The sequence below is a fragment of the Dermacentor silvarum genome, chromosome 11 (genome assembly GCF_013339745.2).
Source record: "Dermacentor silvarum isolate Dsil-2018 chromosome 11, BIME_Dsil_1.4, whole genome shotgun sequence".
NCBI classification, from domain to species: domain Eukaryota; kingdom Metazoa; phylum Arthropoda; class Arachnida; order Ixodida; family Ixodidae; genus Dermacentor; species Dermacentor silvarum.
Window position 1 is genome coordinate 75213351 of NC_051164.1, and position 16697 is coordinate 75230047.

The 16697-nt window shown below is 48.5% G+C and overlaps 1 protein-coding gene across 4 annotated transcripts in view; it reads left to right on the forward strand.

Moving 5' to 3' along the window:
* LOC119433874 (serine protease 33) overlaps positions 1–16697 on the forward strand; it is a 56954-nt gene that overhangs the window by 6913 nt on the left and 33344 nt on the right. For 2 of the 4 annotated variants that reach the window (XM_049659343.1, XM_049659341.1), the window contains exon 2: positions 12558–12739. The exons of 1 other annotated variant lie outside the window; for it this stretch is intronic. In XM_049659343.1, the coding sequence (XP_049515300.1) occupies positions 12558–12739 (182 nt within the window). Of the gene's footprint in view, positions 1–7945; positions 8204–12557; positions 12740–16697 lie in introns of those variants that run through there. One more of the 4 variants, XM_037701155.2, reaches the window with a different exon arrangement.

Sequence of the window (16697 nt, forward strand, 5' to 3'; positions counted from 1 at the left end):
ACATACATACATACCTACATAATACATACATACATACATACTACAACATACATACATCATACATACATATAATACTACATACACACACATACCTACGTACATACACCATACATACATACATACACACCATACATACACACACATACATACACGCACGCACGCACGCACGCTCTTCTAAGCTCTCCCATCCCCTCTCTACCTCTACCACATCACCGACGTCCCACACTTCGCACACATGCACTTTGTTTTCCATTTTGACGCTCGTTATGATTAATAAAAAGGTCGGTAGGGGGCCAGCCCTCACTGAAGACACCCAGACTAAGTTAGTGTCTCTGTATGTGCACCCACACAAGAGACACTAGGCTGATTGGCGCATGTACGCCGCTTCAAGAAAGACGCGAGGTCACCGTTCAAAGGCAGCGTTTTGACAACTACCAGGAGGAAAAACGATCGCCAGTGACGCGAAGTACGTGCAACAACGGCGCTCGCGTGACAGTCAGACACCTATTGTGGGACTGTCGATTTCGCGATAGTAAGACCGAAGTACAAGGGACGTGGCATTGCCTCAGTGGTGGCATATAGCCTACGTTCCACCACCTCAGGACGATGCCCTCTGATATACAAACTCCCCTATGGGAGTTCGTGCGCGAGGCCGGGTTGACCGAAAGTTATTATTGGGCTCTTTCTTTCTTTCACATTTCGTAACTTATTGTTTTGTTATCCTCGCCACTGGCCCTCTCTCCTGCTTAGGTGACTGAGCCATCCTTGTAATTAAAGTACGTTCTCTCTTACGTTCTTTATACCTTTCGTGATGTCACCCACTCCCGCGCCAAGAGCCATCTCACACGCGGTGAGCGCGTACCCGGTGCCGCGGCTCGGATCGTTACCATGACGACGGCGCCATACTGTGAACCTCGCAAACGCCGTCGCGGTCCGACGCTCAACTCCGCTATCTGCTGTCGCAGTAAAACTCATTATACGACGCCCACTTTAGGGGAAACAGTTTCCAGGCGAGTGAATAGTCCGTGACAGCTGTTGCTGTCATCATCAGCCTATATTTATGTCCACTGCAGGACGAAGGCCTCTCCCTGCGATCTTCAATTGCCCCTGTCTTGAGCTGGCTGATTCCAACTTGCGCCCTGCAAATTATCTAACTTCATCACTCCACCTAGTTTTTTGCCGTCCTCGACTGCGCTTCTCTTCTCTTGGTACCCATTCTGTAACACTAATGGTCCACCGGTTATCCATCTTATGGAATTACATGGCCTGCCCAGCTCCATATGTAATGCGATAGCGTTAAGGGTCCCGTGTCGCAGAAAATCTGGCGTCGGGTTTGGCGCCCGCGGGCTGAGAAAATCATCCCCAACCACGCAGGCCCTCCACATATATTTAGGTATGCCACACCATTCTGTCATTAATGTTGCTCATACCTTGTCCTGCATTGTTGGCAAAGCTATTCCTCGGAATTTTGGAGATGATAATCCACAAACAAATGTCATGAAACAAAACACCCACAGCGCATGCCTTTTATGTTAAGTCTTCTCAGACTGAAATATTAAAAGTACGAAACAAAAACGGAAACCTGAAAATTATGCATTTTTTTTTTTTTGGCGTGGCTGTGCAATATCTCCGGGTGGTGGTGGTGAAAACTTATTAATTCTAAAATTGCTGCGGAGATACTCCGGGTGGTCGGAGGTCTTTGTCTTGCGGTGGGGGGCCCTCAGTCCAGGGCTCAGCTTGCGGCGGCCGCCCTGCGGGCCCGGTCAATCAGACTCAGCTGATCGTCCAGGCTCTCGCTGGCCAGCAGCTCTTCCCATCGCTCCGCTGTGGGGTGTTGTATGGGGGGTACGGCAGTGAAAGCCCGACATTCCCACGTGATATGAAATAAGGTTGCTTTAGCTGAGCACCATGAGCAGCGAGAAGGGTATGCCGTAGGATGTATTTTACTGAGGATATGCAAATTTGGATACGTGCCGGTTTGGATTTGTCTCAAACTGACCGATTCCTCTTATTTAGTGTTCGACGTGGTGGGGAATAGGTTCTCCTAAGTCCTCTATAGTGGGTTTAGAATGGCCGAGTAGTCGCACGCGACGGGAACGGGTTCCTCAGGGGAGCAGTTGGAGGGTGCTCGGCTCGTGTACCCTCGAGCTACCCTATCCGCCGCCTGGTTTCTCTCCAGCCCCATGTGACCCGGGGTCCAATATTATCCGATGCCGAATTGGGTGGGCGTGTGTACTGAGATGGTCGTCAGTATCTGTCGCGCTCATGATGATACCTAGGGCGGGCTGGCTGATGCGCCCTTGTAGGTATTTGCGGCAAGCCGCTTGGGAGTCCGTCATAACTATGAGCGATCGTCTCTGTCTGTAGCCGTGGGCAAGAGCGAGCGAAATAGCATGTTTCTTCGGCGTCGGTGATGTCGGGATCGCCCCACGCAAGAGGCCGCGTTTCTACCAGAAAGCTCGCCTTCGTGCATATAGCGTTCGCCGCCAGTGTTTCCCTGTAGCCATTACGATTGCTTAAGCTGCAGTTGTCGGGAAGCGTGAGAAGCAGTCAGGGATCTTTGAATGCTATCGCGTTCCACTCTTAAAAGCGAAGCTTAAGCGTCCTCCCAATTAATGTCAATTAGACATTATAGCTGTTGTTGTAAAAGACGCTACATGCGGCGATTCTTTATTAGAGACACCGAATGGCTCCGTGTAAAAAATTACACTAGAGAGGCGTCTGCAAAGCTTATAGGGATGTTGTCCCCTGCGGTAGCCAAGCCTGGAATTATATACTTTTGTGGAGAGGGGGGGGGGGGGGGGCTAAGCATTTGACCGGGTAAGTGAGGCGGGACATGTTGTCGCACGTCGTTTCATGCCAGGTATCCCTGATATATAGAAATTTCGAAAAGGGGGCTGGGGGGGGGGGGGGGGCGGGAGTGACCGGTGCCCGCCCCCTTGGCTACGCCTCTGGTAGCCAGTGTTGTACGCACTTTCCAGGCGGATCAATGTTGCGCAGCTAGAGAATCTACAGAAGCACACAGATTCAAGGGCGGGGCTTCGGGTTATTATTACGGGATACAGATGGGACGACGAAAGTGCACAGTGCATGCTCCCGCGCGTCCGTGCCGTGGCGAAGCATATAGCAGGCGGTGAACAAATCACTGATATTCTTGTTCGTTGTGGATGTAGCTCACGTGGGTGAGTATGTGGCGCGAGGCCTTCCGAGAAAACGCTCCGCTGTACTCAATAGCCTTGGCCCCCTGGCCGTGTAGCTCCCCGTCACTCTTCCGGCCGAGAACAACATTGCGGCGAAGCGGGCGACGTCGGCGCAACGGGCGCGATACACGTAGCAGCGATTCCCTGTAGTGGACGTACGCCTGTAATCCCGCGTGCCGGTGCAAACTCTTTTCAAGCGAAGCTTGTATTGGCTCGCTTGTGTCGGGGTCGGTGTACGCGAAAAAAATATCATCACCAGCATTGGCTCGAGCTTCGTCGTCTTCTTCCTCAGTGGGGTCGTTGACACCCCTCGGTTTGCCTCGTGCTCGGCACGCGCTCGTGCCACTGCACCCGCGTTCGTCATCGTCGTCGTCTTCTTCGACAGTTGGCCGCGTTGCCACTCAGCGTTCCAGCGTAGAATTTCACTTCTCTTTTGTCGTCGTAACGGGGAGGCCGCTTTTACGGGAGTGTGAGCCATTGCTTAAAGGGGTATGAGCCGTTTATTGTCTTACGTGACGGACAGATATAATTTTGAAGAAATTTAATTTCGAAGAGTCGCAAGCCGCAATGGCGGGCGAATGCTGCTAACCACGCGCGCCGAGCAAACTCGAGACGTCGAACGCAAGCGACAGCAGCGACGAGCAGAGAATCGTACAACGCAACGGAAGGGAAAGTTGCCCGAAAGGGAAGGAAAAATACAAGGAAAGGGAGCGACGAGTAGTATGAAAGGGAAGGAAAAGTAGTAGGTCAGGTATACACACGGCAAGCTTCGCTTACCCCCAATTTCTCGACAGGGAAAGGGCTGGTGTTTTTTCTTTTTTTTGTGTGTGTGTATGTGGACAGGTTAGGTTATATGTTAGTTTAATTTATGCAAAAGAAATCAGTAACCGGGTCAGAAACAAAGTGAAATATTAAAAAAAATACGATAACAGCGACTGCATTGGGTGTACGTGAAAAAAACCTCACGGGGTCAAATGCAGTCCGAAGTCTCCCACTACACGGAGTGCCTCATAATCCGATCGTGGTTTTGGCGCGTAAAACCCCGAAATTTAGTTTTAATTAGCAGATGAAAGAGGAAGTCGAGACGATCATTCTGTTTTGCAGGTCTGCATGGTCAGGCTTATTACCATGGTTGGGTCAGAGTAGGTTTACCGAATAGTGTAAGCTTACGAACACTCCAATGGCTTTCTACAGTATCTCTAGGGACAGTTTGCCTTTGAGTGGGTTAGCTGTTTACCATGGGTGCAGGATATGTAGATTTATCAGTTTCCGTAACGAATTAGTATGTAACCGAGGGATCGTCATGCCGCGTGGTCCATCGTCTGTGATCGTCAGGCAGCTCTCCAGAGTCTACAATTGTTATTTCTTCACTGATCTAACAAATAATATCCACGGACACGAAACTACTATGTCACCGCGCAGTCGACATAGACCGCGAGCGTCATTTATCAGTATATATATCAGGGTAAGGCTCATTCACACCAGGCCGACACGACACCGATTTTGGTCTGCCGACTGTTGGCGATCGCACTTTCCTGCCTTCAAACCGATGGCCACAGCGTTTTTCGTACTGTAAACTGGTGTTGCCAACAGTCAGCAGACCGAAATCGGTGTCCTGTCGGCCTATGTGTGAATGAGCCTTTACGGGGCATCGTATAGTCAACCACCGCCTGAAAAAAGATGGGTGATCTATAATCGCTGACTACTTTCCAATGCCAATTTCGACAACAGATGCAGCTATTAAAGTTTACTTGCCTGCGCGTGAGCTTGCACTTGTACAGTGTAACTCCTCGACTGCGTGCACTCCCTAACACCCGTCCTTCAGCTTGGGTTTTCCGTGTGGATTATTACACGACGAGTTGAACCGACACTTAGGTCCTCCGTGGGTCGGCGTGGTCTTAGTTAACGCCTGTTTGTTTCATGTTGATATGATCGATGGTCATGGTTGCGACGTCATGCGGCTGTGAGGTGCCATTGTGGTACCTCTATTGTGACTATACCCTCGCTACATGTAGTGTAATGAGTGTATGATCACATTTTGTCAGAGAAAAGTATTCTGGGACATTAGTCGAGACGGGCAATTGTACAGACCGCTTTAAATGCGCTGTTGCACATCTCAAGACCGTGCGGACTGCATGACAGGGAACAGTTGGTGCGGGTTCCTCCTCGTTTGCACGCACATTAAAAAAAATATTTTTTTTTATGCGACAGCCATTATAAGTGGACTCGCATCACAGTGTTAGCTCTATTGTAGATATATTGTCCACGCATCTGTCAATGACCTCACCGTCGTGTTGAACATGGCTCGCACCCTCTTTCCGCACATTTGTTTCCTCCGAGTTCCTGTTCTAATCGAAGAACGCGCAAAACTGATATGATTAAGTGCTATAATGACAACCAATGAGTAGGTACGTATAGTGCCCCGACCGACAGGCACATGTTCAAGAAGCGACAGCGTATATGACGCCTGCGCATCGAGCTCCGGAGAATGGGCGTATGTGTATACTGTAAACCAAACCATGGCTATACCATAGTCAAATATTTCTGTGGCAATTAATACTCCTCAGATCAGTTTCGGCGCCCGGATGGGAAGGCCTTCGTGGTGCTTTCCGCCGAGGAGCAGGTTGCGTTTGAGCAATGGCGCCGTGAACTCGCTCGGGAAAGGGCTCGTCGTCGACGTGCCGATTCTAGCGTGAGGGCTTCCGAAGCCCAGGCGAAACGTCAGCGAAGAGCCGCGGACCCCTAGTGTGTGGGAGCGCGATGTTGAGGCCAAACGTCACCGAAGAGCCGCTGACCCTGAGTTTAGGGCAGACGAAGCGTAACGCCTTCGACAGCGTCGTCTTGCACAAGCTTCGCATACCCCCGTTTTCTCGACAGGGGAAGGGCTCTGAATTTTACAGCGAAAGCTGTATATGGCTAGGCGAAACGAAAAACCGTTCGCCACATGTTTCGATAAACGTCTCCATTGGCTGCGCCGTCAGTTACGTCGTTCTCTACGTCGCGCCCAAGCGCTCGCCATTGGCACCGCCGTTAGTGACGTCGTTAGCGAACGCGTTCCCGCCATTGACACGTTGACTCTGCTCTACCCGCAACGCCGCCTCCTCGGCTTGCCGCTGTCGCATGCGTTCGATATCTCAAGTTAGCTTGGCATCATGGTTAGCAGCATCCGCCCGCCATTGGCGCTTGCGTTCCACTTCGCATTTTCAACGTGGACATTTCATCGCAGCCGAAGCCAAAGTGCCGCTCGAGAAACTCCCGCCGAAAGTGGGCGTTGGCCCCGGCGAACGCGTTCCCGCCATTGCCACGTTGACGCTGCTCTGCCCGCAACGCCGCTTCCTTGGCTCGCCGTTGTCGCATGCGTACGATATGGCGAGTTAGCATCGGCGTCGTGGTTAGCAGAATCCGCCCGCCATTGGCGCTTGCGTTCCACTAGAAACACAAACATGTAACCAGTAATTGAGAAACGCTTCAATACAACGTCGGGATTAACCATCTGATAAACACCGGGGCCGCACGTTTAAGCTTCGCTGGTTAACCATCTCTACGGAGTGCTTAGGCGGTGATTTTTTTTACGTACATAAGTGCCATAGGTTGTTTCGGCAGGTGATATGTGTGCGTTAATAACGCTATGAAAGCTATCATCATCGTGTTGCCGTGACAGATGTCGCCAAATAAAAAGAAAAGTCGCAGTTTCGCCCGAAAGGCGAAGCATCGATTGTGATAGCAAATTAGTGGACAGCTACACGAAAGGAGGTTAGTAGTTTTATCGGACGTATTAACTCGTAAACATAGGCATAGTAACAAAATTGTGTCGCGCGCGCATTAGCAAACATGAACGCATCTCTTCCGATGACCGCTGAAACTCGCTGTCAGAACGCTGGATTGAGTAATCGCGGCAGCAGCAGCGAGCAAATTGACCTTCGTGCCGCCGTTCGCATCAAAGCACAGCGTATAGCGGACTCCGTCTCCGCCGTAGATGGCTTTCAAGATACAGCTGCCCGAGCGGGGGCGCGCACCCCTAGTGTTCAGGTAGCAAACCGTACGTTTCTGTGTTTGTCTTCCCTGCCTTCGCTCTCCTTGCGTTCTCTCTCGCTCTGTCATCTTACATGCTTATTCCTCCAAACTTTTGTTGTTCCTGTCGTCGTCGCGGTTGTTATTTACTGACGGCAAACAAATGGTACTACTTTCAGAAGTGTAGACTGTTGGGCCTGTTGGTGCATCATGTAGTGTCGTTGAGCGGATTTACGGGCAGGAAAGAGACCAAGTGGACGGGATAGAGTGTCGGTCCTGTACACTTCGTCTCTTCCTGCCCGTAGGTCCGCTCAATGACAGTACAGAATGATATTGTCGTCGTACAATCATCATGCAGTCGTTGCTTTACTGCACGGACTGTCTATTTTCGGTCCTGAACTCTGCTGAATATCCTCCGAAAGTTCGCTATTTGATCTCAAACTCCGTCAAACTCGCATGACGGCTCGGAGCTCATTTAAAGCCCTGGAGAAAAACGCGCGCATCTGCTCCCTTTGGCTCATGCACATCTCCTCTACTCGGCGGTGCTGCTTCTTTTATCTCGTCCGTATACAGAAAGACGCGAGGCATAAAAAAATAAGTACGCGAAACAAAAGACTGGCGTCGCGTCGCCGTCGTCGTGGTGATATTGGGCATGCAAGCGTGGGGGGGGGGGGGGGGGGGAGGGTCCCGCGCGACGTCACTCCTGGGCGAACGGCAGTCGCGGCGTGACCCCGAGATAAGAGGCGTCCTCCGCCGCGCCGAGCGCGCTCAGGTGAAGGGGGCGGCGACACGGTGTCTATACCTGGCCACAACGGAGAAGCGTGTAAACCTCGCTGTATTGCGCCGCGCTTTCGTGGTAGTTGGGTAACCCCCCTCTGCTGCTGGTTCCGGTCACACATTGGACGCGATGCCTGGCGGCTACTGCACCCGGACGTCGAGGCTACTCCTCCTCGCGGCACTTGCGTACTGTTTGTTGACTACGCCGGGATCAGGTATGCTGCGAAGACTTTTGGCCTGTTCCCTTTAGACGAGTTTCTCGCGACGAGAGAAGGGAGCCCGCCGGCCGGCGGGATAAGATCGGCGAAACCTTGATACGCTTCGTGTTGCTCTTTCATCGCGAATGCTCCGCGCGTGTGGGCTTCCGCGTGTCTTTCCATTCATTCGGGGGTGTTCACTTCGTGGGTTATGGGAAATCGATTGATTCGTGAAGAAGTTTAACGTCTCGAAGCTACTCTCGGCGGCTTACGAGGGACGTCTTAGTCGACGGGCTCGGAATTAATTTTGAAAGTGCACCTAAATCTGAGCACACGAAAGTATTTCTCTTTTTTTTTGCATTACGCCGCCTCCTCTCCCCTCTTGTCGAAGAAATGAGGTCGCCGCGACCTGGAAGCGAACACGCGACCTCGTGCATGACAGCAGAACCCCGCAGCCACTGAGCTACAGCGGCGGGTAATTGCGGGAAATTGTTTTCATTGGTTTGACTCGCATTTCAGAAATACAATTTGCATCGGGCTAACGAGGTTAACATAACATGAAAGAAGGCGGGACAAAAAAAAGAAAAAGGATGTCGTCATCGGCATTACCATTCTAATTACGTCCAACGCAGAACAAAGGCTCCTTCTACAGATCACTAAATACTGCGTTGCTGTGCAGACCGAACTGGCTCCTACACCAGCAAATTTCCTAATCTCATCACCTGACATAACTCTCCGCTACTTTACGCGGTGTTTTTCCTTCCCCAGCATCTGATGAGCAACATCACTTGTTATCAGTATTACGCAATACGATTTGGCGTGATACGGAGGTTGGTGCGAAAGTGTCGGTCGATTCAGCGAATGCGACGTTGCAGGACACTTTGGCACCGATTGTGACCGACGTCATTCATTCCGTCCCTCATCAGTCATTTGCAGCAGCCATCGATATCATGCTTTAAGGAAGCGATACGAAGACAATGAGTGCAAATAATCTCAACCTCGCCATGTCGAAAGTAGAATTGCAGTACTCTCACCTTCTCAACCTTAACTATGTTTTCACTTTTTCTCGTTTAATTCCTTGTTCATAATGATGTAGTATAGCAGAATAAAGTGGCATGTTCGCTGGAAGTTCATACGTTCAGTCGCCACGTTCCGGCAAGGCGATACGTTACGCAGGTCAGAACAGCGAAAAATAGCGACGTTGCAGTTTTATGACACTGATGTGGCCATTTGTTGCGTGGGTGCAGAGAAAGGAGCTTTAAGTACATCCAGGAAACTTTCTGGAAAGTGCCTACCGTGACATTCGCTAGAATAGAACCGATGAGGTCGCCTGTTAAACATCCACTACTGTTGATCACTGCCTCGAAGCAAGTTCTTTGACGTTGCTTCTAATTTTGTCTGCTTGAATTCATTCCGTTGGTGGTATACGGCGCATATATAGGGTGTTTCAGTTAACTTGGGCCAAACTTTAAAAATATCAAATGGCCACGTAACTGGACAGCACCAAGGTAATGTTGTTTGTCGTTATTATTTTTTGCATTCCGCCTAATTAGAGAATTACTCTTAACTAATTAAGTTCTCAATTATTGTAACTAAATAAAAAGCGTCAATGAGAACATTGTAGAGCAACATCAAAAACTCCCGATACAGCTTTCTGTTGCTCAATACGTGCTACATAAAAGTGCTTCTCCGAGCGTGGAAGATGTCAGCGAATACACGCGAAGTGCCTCGAGCGGCCAGTCGCGCGCCAATTTTGCGTGTGTTTGCGGGATTCTTTCACTTCCGGCGAACATACCACTTTATTCTGCTTTTCATCTAATTATAATATTTGAGAAGTTGATTAATTATTTAAGAATAATTATTCAATTAGCCGGAATGCAAAAAAAATACTCTAAGTATCTCCAAGCGACGGCAAGCAACCTTACGTTGGTTCTGTCCAGCTACGTGGCATTTGCATATTTTTTAAGTTTGGCCTAAGTTAATTGAAACACCCTATATATGCGCCGTAACACCACCGCAATGAATTGAAGCGGACGAAATTAGAAGCAACGTCAAAGAACTTGCTCTAGGCAGTGATCAACAGTAGTCGATTATGGGATATCTCATATTCTGGAGCCAACGTTTCAACAAGGAGATTTCCTTCTGCAGAGAAGTCTCTGACAAAGACAAGCCTCGCCCTGAAGAAGAATACAATTCCCTGCCCTGACGAAGACAACTCCACTTGCCGAAATGTTGGTTCCATCCAGCGTTCTACGGAACGTCGTTCCAAGAAACGGCGTTCCTGGAACAAGTTCCTTTTGGGAGTAACGAAGGAAAGCCACCGTGTCGTTAAGGATTGTTGGAACCGTAACGGTAACTCTTTAGGTTTACGAAGGAACGGCAGAAGGAACGGCGTTTCTTTTGTAAACGTTCCACGGCATTGAACAGCACCTACGCAGCACATCATGCAGGGCGGATGGGTGACCGCGTGAGGCGCAAACAACTACCGCTTGCCTGTCACGTGACTATAGTGCATTGTTCTCGTGACTTCTCCGTTTTATTTTTATGACTAGGCTTCAAGATTGTCACGTGACAATCTTCAATAATTGTGACGGGTTCGTCTGTCGGACACCAACATCGAAATGCAACTCTTGCTGAGTTCAAACAAGGGACTTTACTAAGTTGTGAATATGTTTTCTGGATATTTTTTCCCACTCATACTGCAATATTGAATCTGCATTCATTAAATGCCTGTGTATGTTTCCTTTTGATGTGGTTTCTTGTGCAAGAAATTTAATTATATTGGTGCTTGTGAGTGACTTTCTATTTGCACATCTGAAGCGCAGTATCCTGACTGCGCATTTGCAGACTGAGGTGGAAAGTGCCATATGTGTTGCACTTGTAATACACGAGCACCAAAGTTGTAGTTAGGCATGTCTGGAGTATGTCCGGTGCTCCCTGAAAAAAAAAAATCTTCTAGGAGCGTTTATTTGGATTATTTCTATCTCCAGATAATCTGCTGCCGGCGATGTTCAAATTCGTGTAATATACGTATTTCTATGTGAGTTTTAAGTTGCTCACTTTATTTCGCGTCAGGATTATCCGACACTAAATTTTAATTTTAAAACTCAAATGTAACATTAATGTAACGACACGTTCCAATGTTAGAAGTGTAACTGGAGCGCGTTCCTTTCGCATTAAAGTAACTTCTAACGGAAACTCGTTTCATGATTGGGAAGGAACGAGCTTTCGTTCCTGTTTTAGAGGAACGTGTACAACACTGGTTCCATCCTGAGATATCCCATAATCGACCTCCGTTGAACACCTCAAATCTCCAATTTTCTGTGTCTTGTTTGGATTTTTTCGACGCAGGAAATTAACCTAATGCATGCCAAATGTACGGAAATAATGGCTCACTCATGCGTGCCGCCTAGCGGCAGTTGCGTCGCCCAGCGTAAGCTTTCTGTTACTCGATTTATGAAATACTGCCAGCCCGCCAGTGCGTTCGTCAGGTGGCCGTTCTCTATGCTTCTGTGCACTTGTATACTTGCAGATGAACAGCAGCATCATGGGTTCTGCCTAAAATCGCATGGTAGAGGTAGATTCGGGAAAAGATAATTTCGAGTGGCACGAAGCTGCAAAGGCTGTTAATAAACTTCGAGATTAAGTGACCTTTCGAGCTACATTCATGTAAATGCGAACCGTTAATTTCGCGAATATAGCTCCATCTTGCAGGTGGCCACACATTTTCTTCCGCTGAACAATTTTTCGAGGACTTCAAGTTGTCGAGTCACATCCCTCTTCCTGCCAAATACTAGACACCCCGAGGGCGGTAGTCTCGAGCGATCACTTTAGCGAGACTCGGCGCTGAATGCATCGAAGTATACGGCCGACAGCGTTCCCCTGTAAAAGTATAATGCACGTCATTCAACATAATCTCAACAGACTTTCCATTGAAGTCAACATAAAGTCAAAAGAAACACAACAGAAAGTTCATGGTGATTTTTGTAAGCGTTTCTGGCACTGTGCGATGATAGCGAGCTTGGCGCGTGGCCAGGGCCGCCTCCGCTGCCGAGTCACGTGAAATCTCGCGAAAGTGCTCGTATCCCCGAAAGTGATCGCTCGAGAACGCCGCCCTGGCTACCCCAGTCAGTTCAGCAACTATCTTGGAAGGTTGCCTGCGTGTCATATTCGATCCCAGAAATACGGTAAGTTTTCCATCAACTGCGGAGCTTTCGTATCGAGGAACCTGTTAGGGTTTCCTGTGTGGCTTCGCGCAACATTCAAACGGTACGAATGCCCTTTGAATGTGCGTTTCATGTAACTGCATGTGGCAGTACACTCATTTCGAAAGGGGGATTTATCTACTGATTGTTTGTTCCCTGTGCCGCAGCGCGACTGGAGGATGTGCCCAAGTTTAACGCCAGCGTCGCCTGCAATGGAGGCACCTACATCACTACCAGGCAGGGCTACCTGCACGGTCCGTCATACGCCGACGCGGAAATCAAGCGGCTAGCCACAGGTGCTGGCGCGCACCGCTGTTCTTGGACCTTGGACACCAACAGTTCTGCTAAGGTATTCAGTCGGTTTCTACAATACTGCGGCGTTTTAAGCAGGAGTCTAGCGTCTCTGCACACACAGGTAGAAGGGCCAACAAGGCGGCGACGTGATTAGAAACACTCGGTTAAGTTCAGTCAAGAAGCTTTGCGAAGGGTTTCTGACAAGGTTAGCTTTTATTTAGTACATAGAATAAGAGTCATTATAAAGTCTAGGATGTTTCATTTTTGTGCAACCTGAAAATAAATAAAGATCAGTGGCAATTTGGCGGAAAATGGGAGATATCTCGGCTCTGGATTTATGATTAAGGCCGCGTTCATCACATTGAAAATTGTCCGTGGGGAGCTCACTCGGCATACGTTCTGGCTCTTCAAGGAGCGAAGTGCAAATGATGGTGGTCTGGAGCAGACCACTTTTAGTTGCACTATATATTCAGGGTGTTTCATCGAACAATTTAAAATTTTTAACAGCGGAGCTGTTTAAGCCGACCGTCAGTCCGTGAAGCGTGTGCAAAAAAACCTTGCTGAACGATGGCGTCACCGTGCGTTGCCTAGCAACCACCCCGTGGAGCGGCGTGGGCTTCGCCTCCTCTCCGTGCCGTGCACATGTTGCCTTGACGTGGGACGTTAAGGAGAGGGAAGGAGAGCATGCGTGCGGCGCGCGCTATGCTCGGGAGAGAGAAGGAGAAAAGGAGAGCGAGAGAGAAATTGTAGCAGCACCAACGAGGCAACGCGCAGAGCTGCTGCCGACGCCGTCCGCGTTACCTCGTTTCCCCGCGTTCGCGCCGAACGCGCGCGGTGTCCGTGACTGCAGCAGGCGCCTCTGGCGGCGGCTCGGCAGGTTTCAACCAGCCACGCCCCGGCAAGTGTGGAGGCGCAGCTTGTCCGTGACGTCACCGGGGAGAAAAATTTCGGAGCCGCCGCGATGGCGGCAGAACTCTCGATGACTCTTTGATGAGTACATGTAGCCTTGACATGGGACGACTAAAGACGATCCGGACACCCGAAGAAGAAGCCGCTCATCTTGAAGGGCGTCGCGCGGCCAAGCGAGTATGTGCGCGTCGGCGGCGAGGCGATTAGGAATACCGTGCCTAGCAGCACTTAGCATTTCCTAGCAAAACTTAGCCAAGCCTAGTAACACCTGGAATAAGTTAGATCGATCACCAGCTCCGCTGTTAACTCCAGCGTTGCACCACTAGTCCGAGATCCCCACGTTTTCTTTTTTTGAAAGGTTGCTTGTGGCAGATAGCACAATTGTAGTTGGTGAGCTGGTCTACTCGAAGAGGCGGACAATAATTGCAAAAAATGAAATGTATAATAGACTAACAAAAAATCACTATACTCGCGGACAACTTTCTGTGGCAATGAAGGGAAAGCTACGGACTCGTAGATGCTGCACAGTAGTCCAGCAGAGTTTGACAGTGCTTTTGGTTGCTTGGAACAGACGCTGAATCGACGCCGCTTTTACGTGCGACGGTTTCGCGTTTGCCCAGACGCGGGAGGGAAAAGCCGCAACATAAGCAAGCTTTTACACTCAGTGGTGTGTTCTTTTTAAAGACGATAGTCTTTCTTGGGGAACTTAAACGCTGAAAATTTGGTCTGTCTGTTTGTTTGTTTGTCTGTCTGTCACCCGATTCAGCCGCCCGGCCAAAGTTGGACCACTTGCCTACCGCCCACACTACTTAAACTGGTACGGCTGTTCATACTTGTGAACGTTATCGATCACAAAGTAAATATTTCGCATATCTGAGGCGCAACATCACTAGGTAAGTATTAGGAGGTGTGTTCCTTTAATAGAAAATACATGGATACGTAACTGTAAAGACCCTAGTTTCTTAAGCTGCGCTGAAAATGCCATGCTATGCGCGCCGACGAAAGACGTTCCCCGACTGCGCGCCGACGAGCGCCCTCTGCCATGGAGGAAGGAAACCCTCTGCACAAGCTCATGTTTCCCGATGTATTGCCAGATGGCGTCCATGTCTCACGCAGCGCCTCCTCAATTTTATCAATGCCAGCCAGATGCGGCCGATTCAACATAAAGGAAGCGCTGTCTGAGGCAGTGCAAAACATAAATGGCCACTTGATGAAATAATCTGGTAAAATGAAATCTGTTCAAACAAAGCTTCATGCCAGGACGGAAATGGTACGAGAACAGCATCACGGGTGGCCGCGGATCAGACCAGCACTCATGTAGTACGGCCGGCAGAAGACTATCGTCTTTCGACGACATTTGCAGCGAAGCACGCAGATACGCGGCAAATTTTTTTATTTACGTGTTGCTAATAAGTTGTTTGTGTTTTCTCTTCCCCAGCCGAAACCAACTTAGGTTAAAACGCGGGACTCTTTTCAGAAGCGCTCTCACTTGTGCGCGCTTCGCCTCGGTAGCTTTCCCTTCATTGCCACAGAAAGTTGTCCGCGAGTATAATCAAATGTTTAACTAATTACCCTATGGCCCATATTGCAATTTACAAACTCTAGCCGTGGAGTTCTAGCCGTGGAGTTCGCCCAACTTTGCGCAGAAATGCGCTGGCGTTCCAGTTACTTTTGTGCTTCAATGCATAAAGCCGCGAATACACGCAAAGTGCCTCGAGAGGCCAATCGCGCGGCAATTTTGCGTGTATTCGTGGGCTTCTTTAAACGCTCGTAAAAACACTTTTATGTAGCACGTATTTAACAACAGAAAGCTGTATCGGGAGTTTTCATACTGTTCTATAATGTTCTCGTTGACACTTTTCATGTAATTATAATATTTAGGAAGTTGATTAATTAATTGAGACTAATTGTGTAATTAGGCGGAATGCAAAAAAATAATCTCAGTATCTCCAAGCGACGGCAAACAACATTACCTTGGTTCTATCCAGCTACATGCCATTTGCATATTTTTAAATATTGGTGCATGATAGTTGGGACACCCTGTATATATATATATATATATATATATATATATATATATATATATATATATATATATATATATATATATGAATGAGGAGAAAGGAAACCGAGGAGCCCGATTATGAATGAATGAATGAATGAATGAATGCTGTTTTATTTTCTTGAAATATCAAGAGGGAAGATATTAGTCATATCATAAGAAGCCAACAAACAATGACACGAAGAATAGCATAGGGATGGAGTTTTCAATTTATTTAAGCAAATGATAAATAAATGGAAATGAAGTGGATGAAAAAAACAAACAAAAAAAAAAACAAAAAAACTGGCCACAGGTTGGATACGAACCCATGTCTTCACATTACGCGTGCGATGCTCTTACGAATGGAGCTACACACGGGGCCGTTTTCCCATCCACTTTCTGGGATATTTATGTTTATCTTCTAGAACTAACCCTGGGAGTGGGAGTGTGAATCAGCGGCACCACTCACGCCACGATATATATATATATATATATATATATATATATATATATATATATATATATAGACCCTTTTCGCGGCGATCCCGTGGGCGCTGCCATGTTTGATCACCTGGTGACGCGTCCATTGATTGCATCAACTGCCTCCATTACCTCCTTGTTTATAATGGAATTGTATGACGTCGGCGCGGCTTAGAAAACCTCTGTTTTCAGAAATATTGTAGACGGTGGACGACACGAAGCTTTGATCACAGCTTCAGAGAACATGCAAAATCGCTTTCGGAGCTGATTAAGCTATGTCCAAACGGCGCAAGCAGCGTATATAGTACTTGTTCTAAAAGCCGGGCTAAGTATGTCTTCCAAGATATCCAAACATTCCGCTCATTAATTCAGTCAGAATTAGTGTGTTTTGCTCTTTGTTCTTTATTCGGCAAATATTTTGAAGCAGTGGCTTGTCAGTTTCTGACTCAGTGAAGTTCCTCGGTGCGGCCACTATCTGATGTTTTTCTCACTAATCTCTTGCGGGTGTGCTCAGTTCCGATAGATTTGCTCCTGCTGCGCACAAGGCTTAAAACGTAGCTGTTTTGTACATTGCAATACCTTG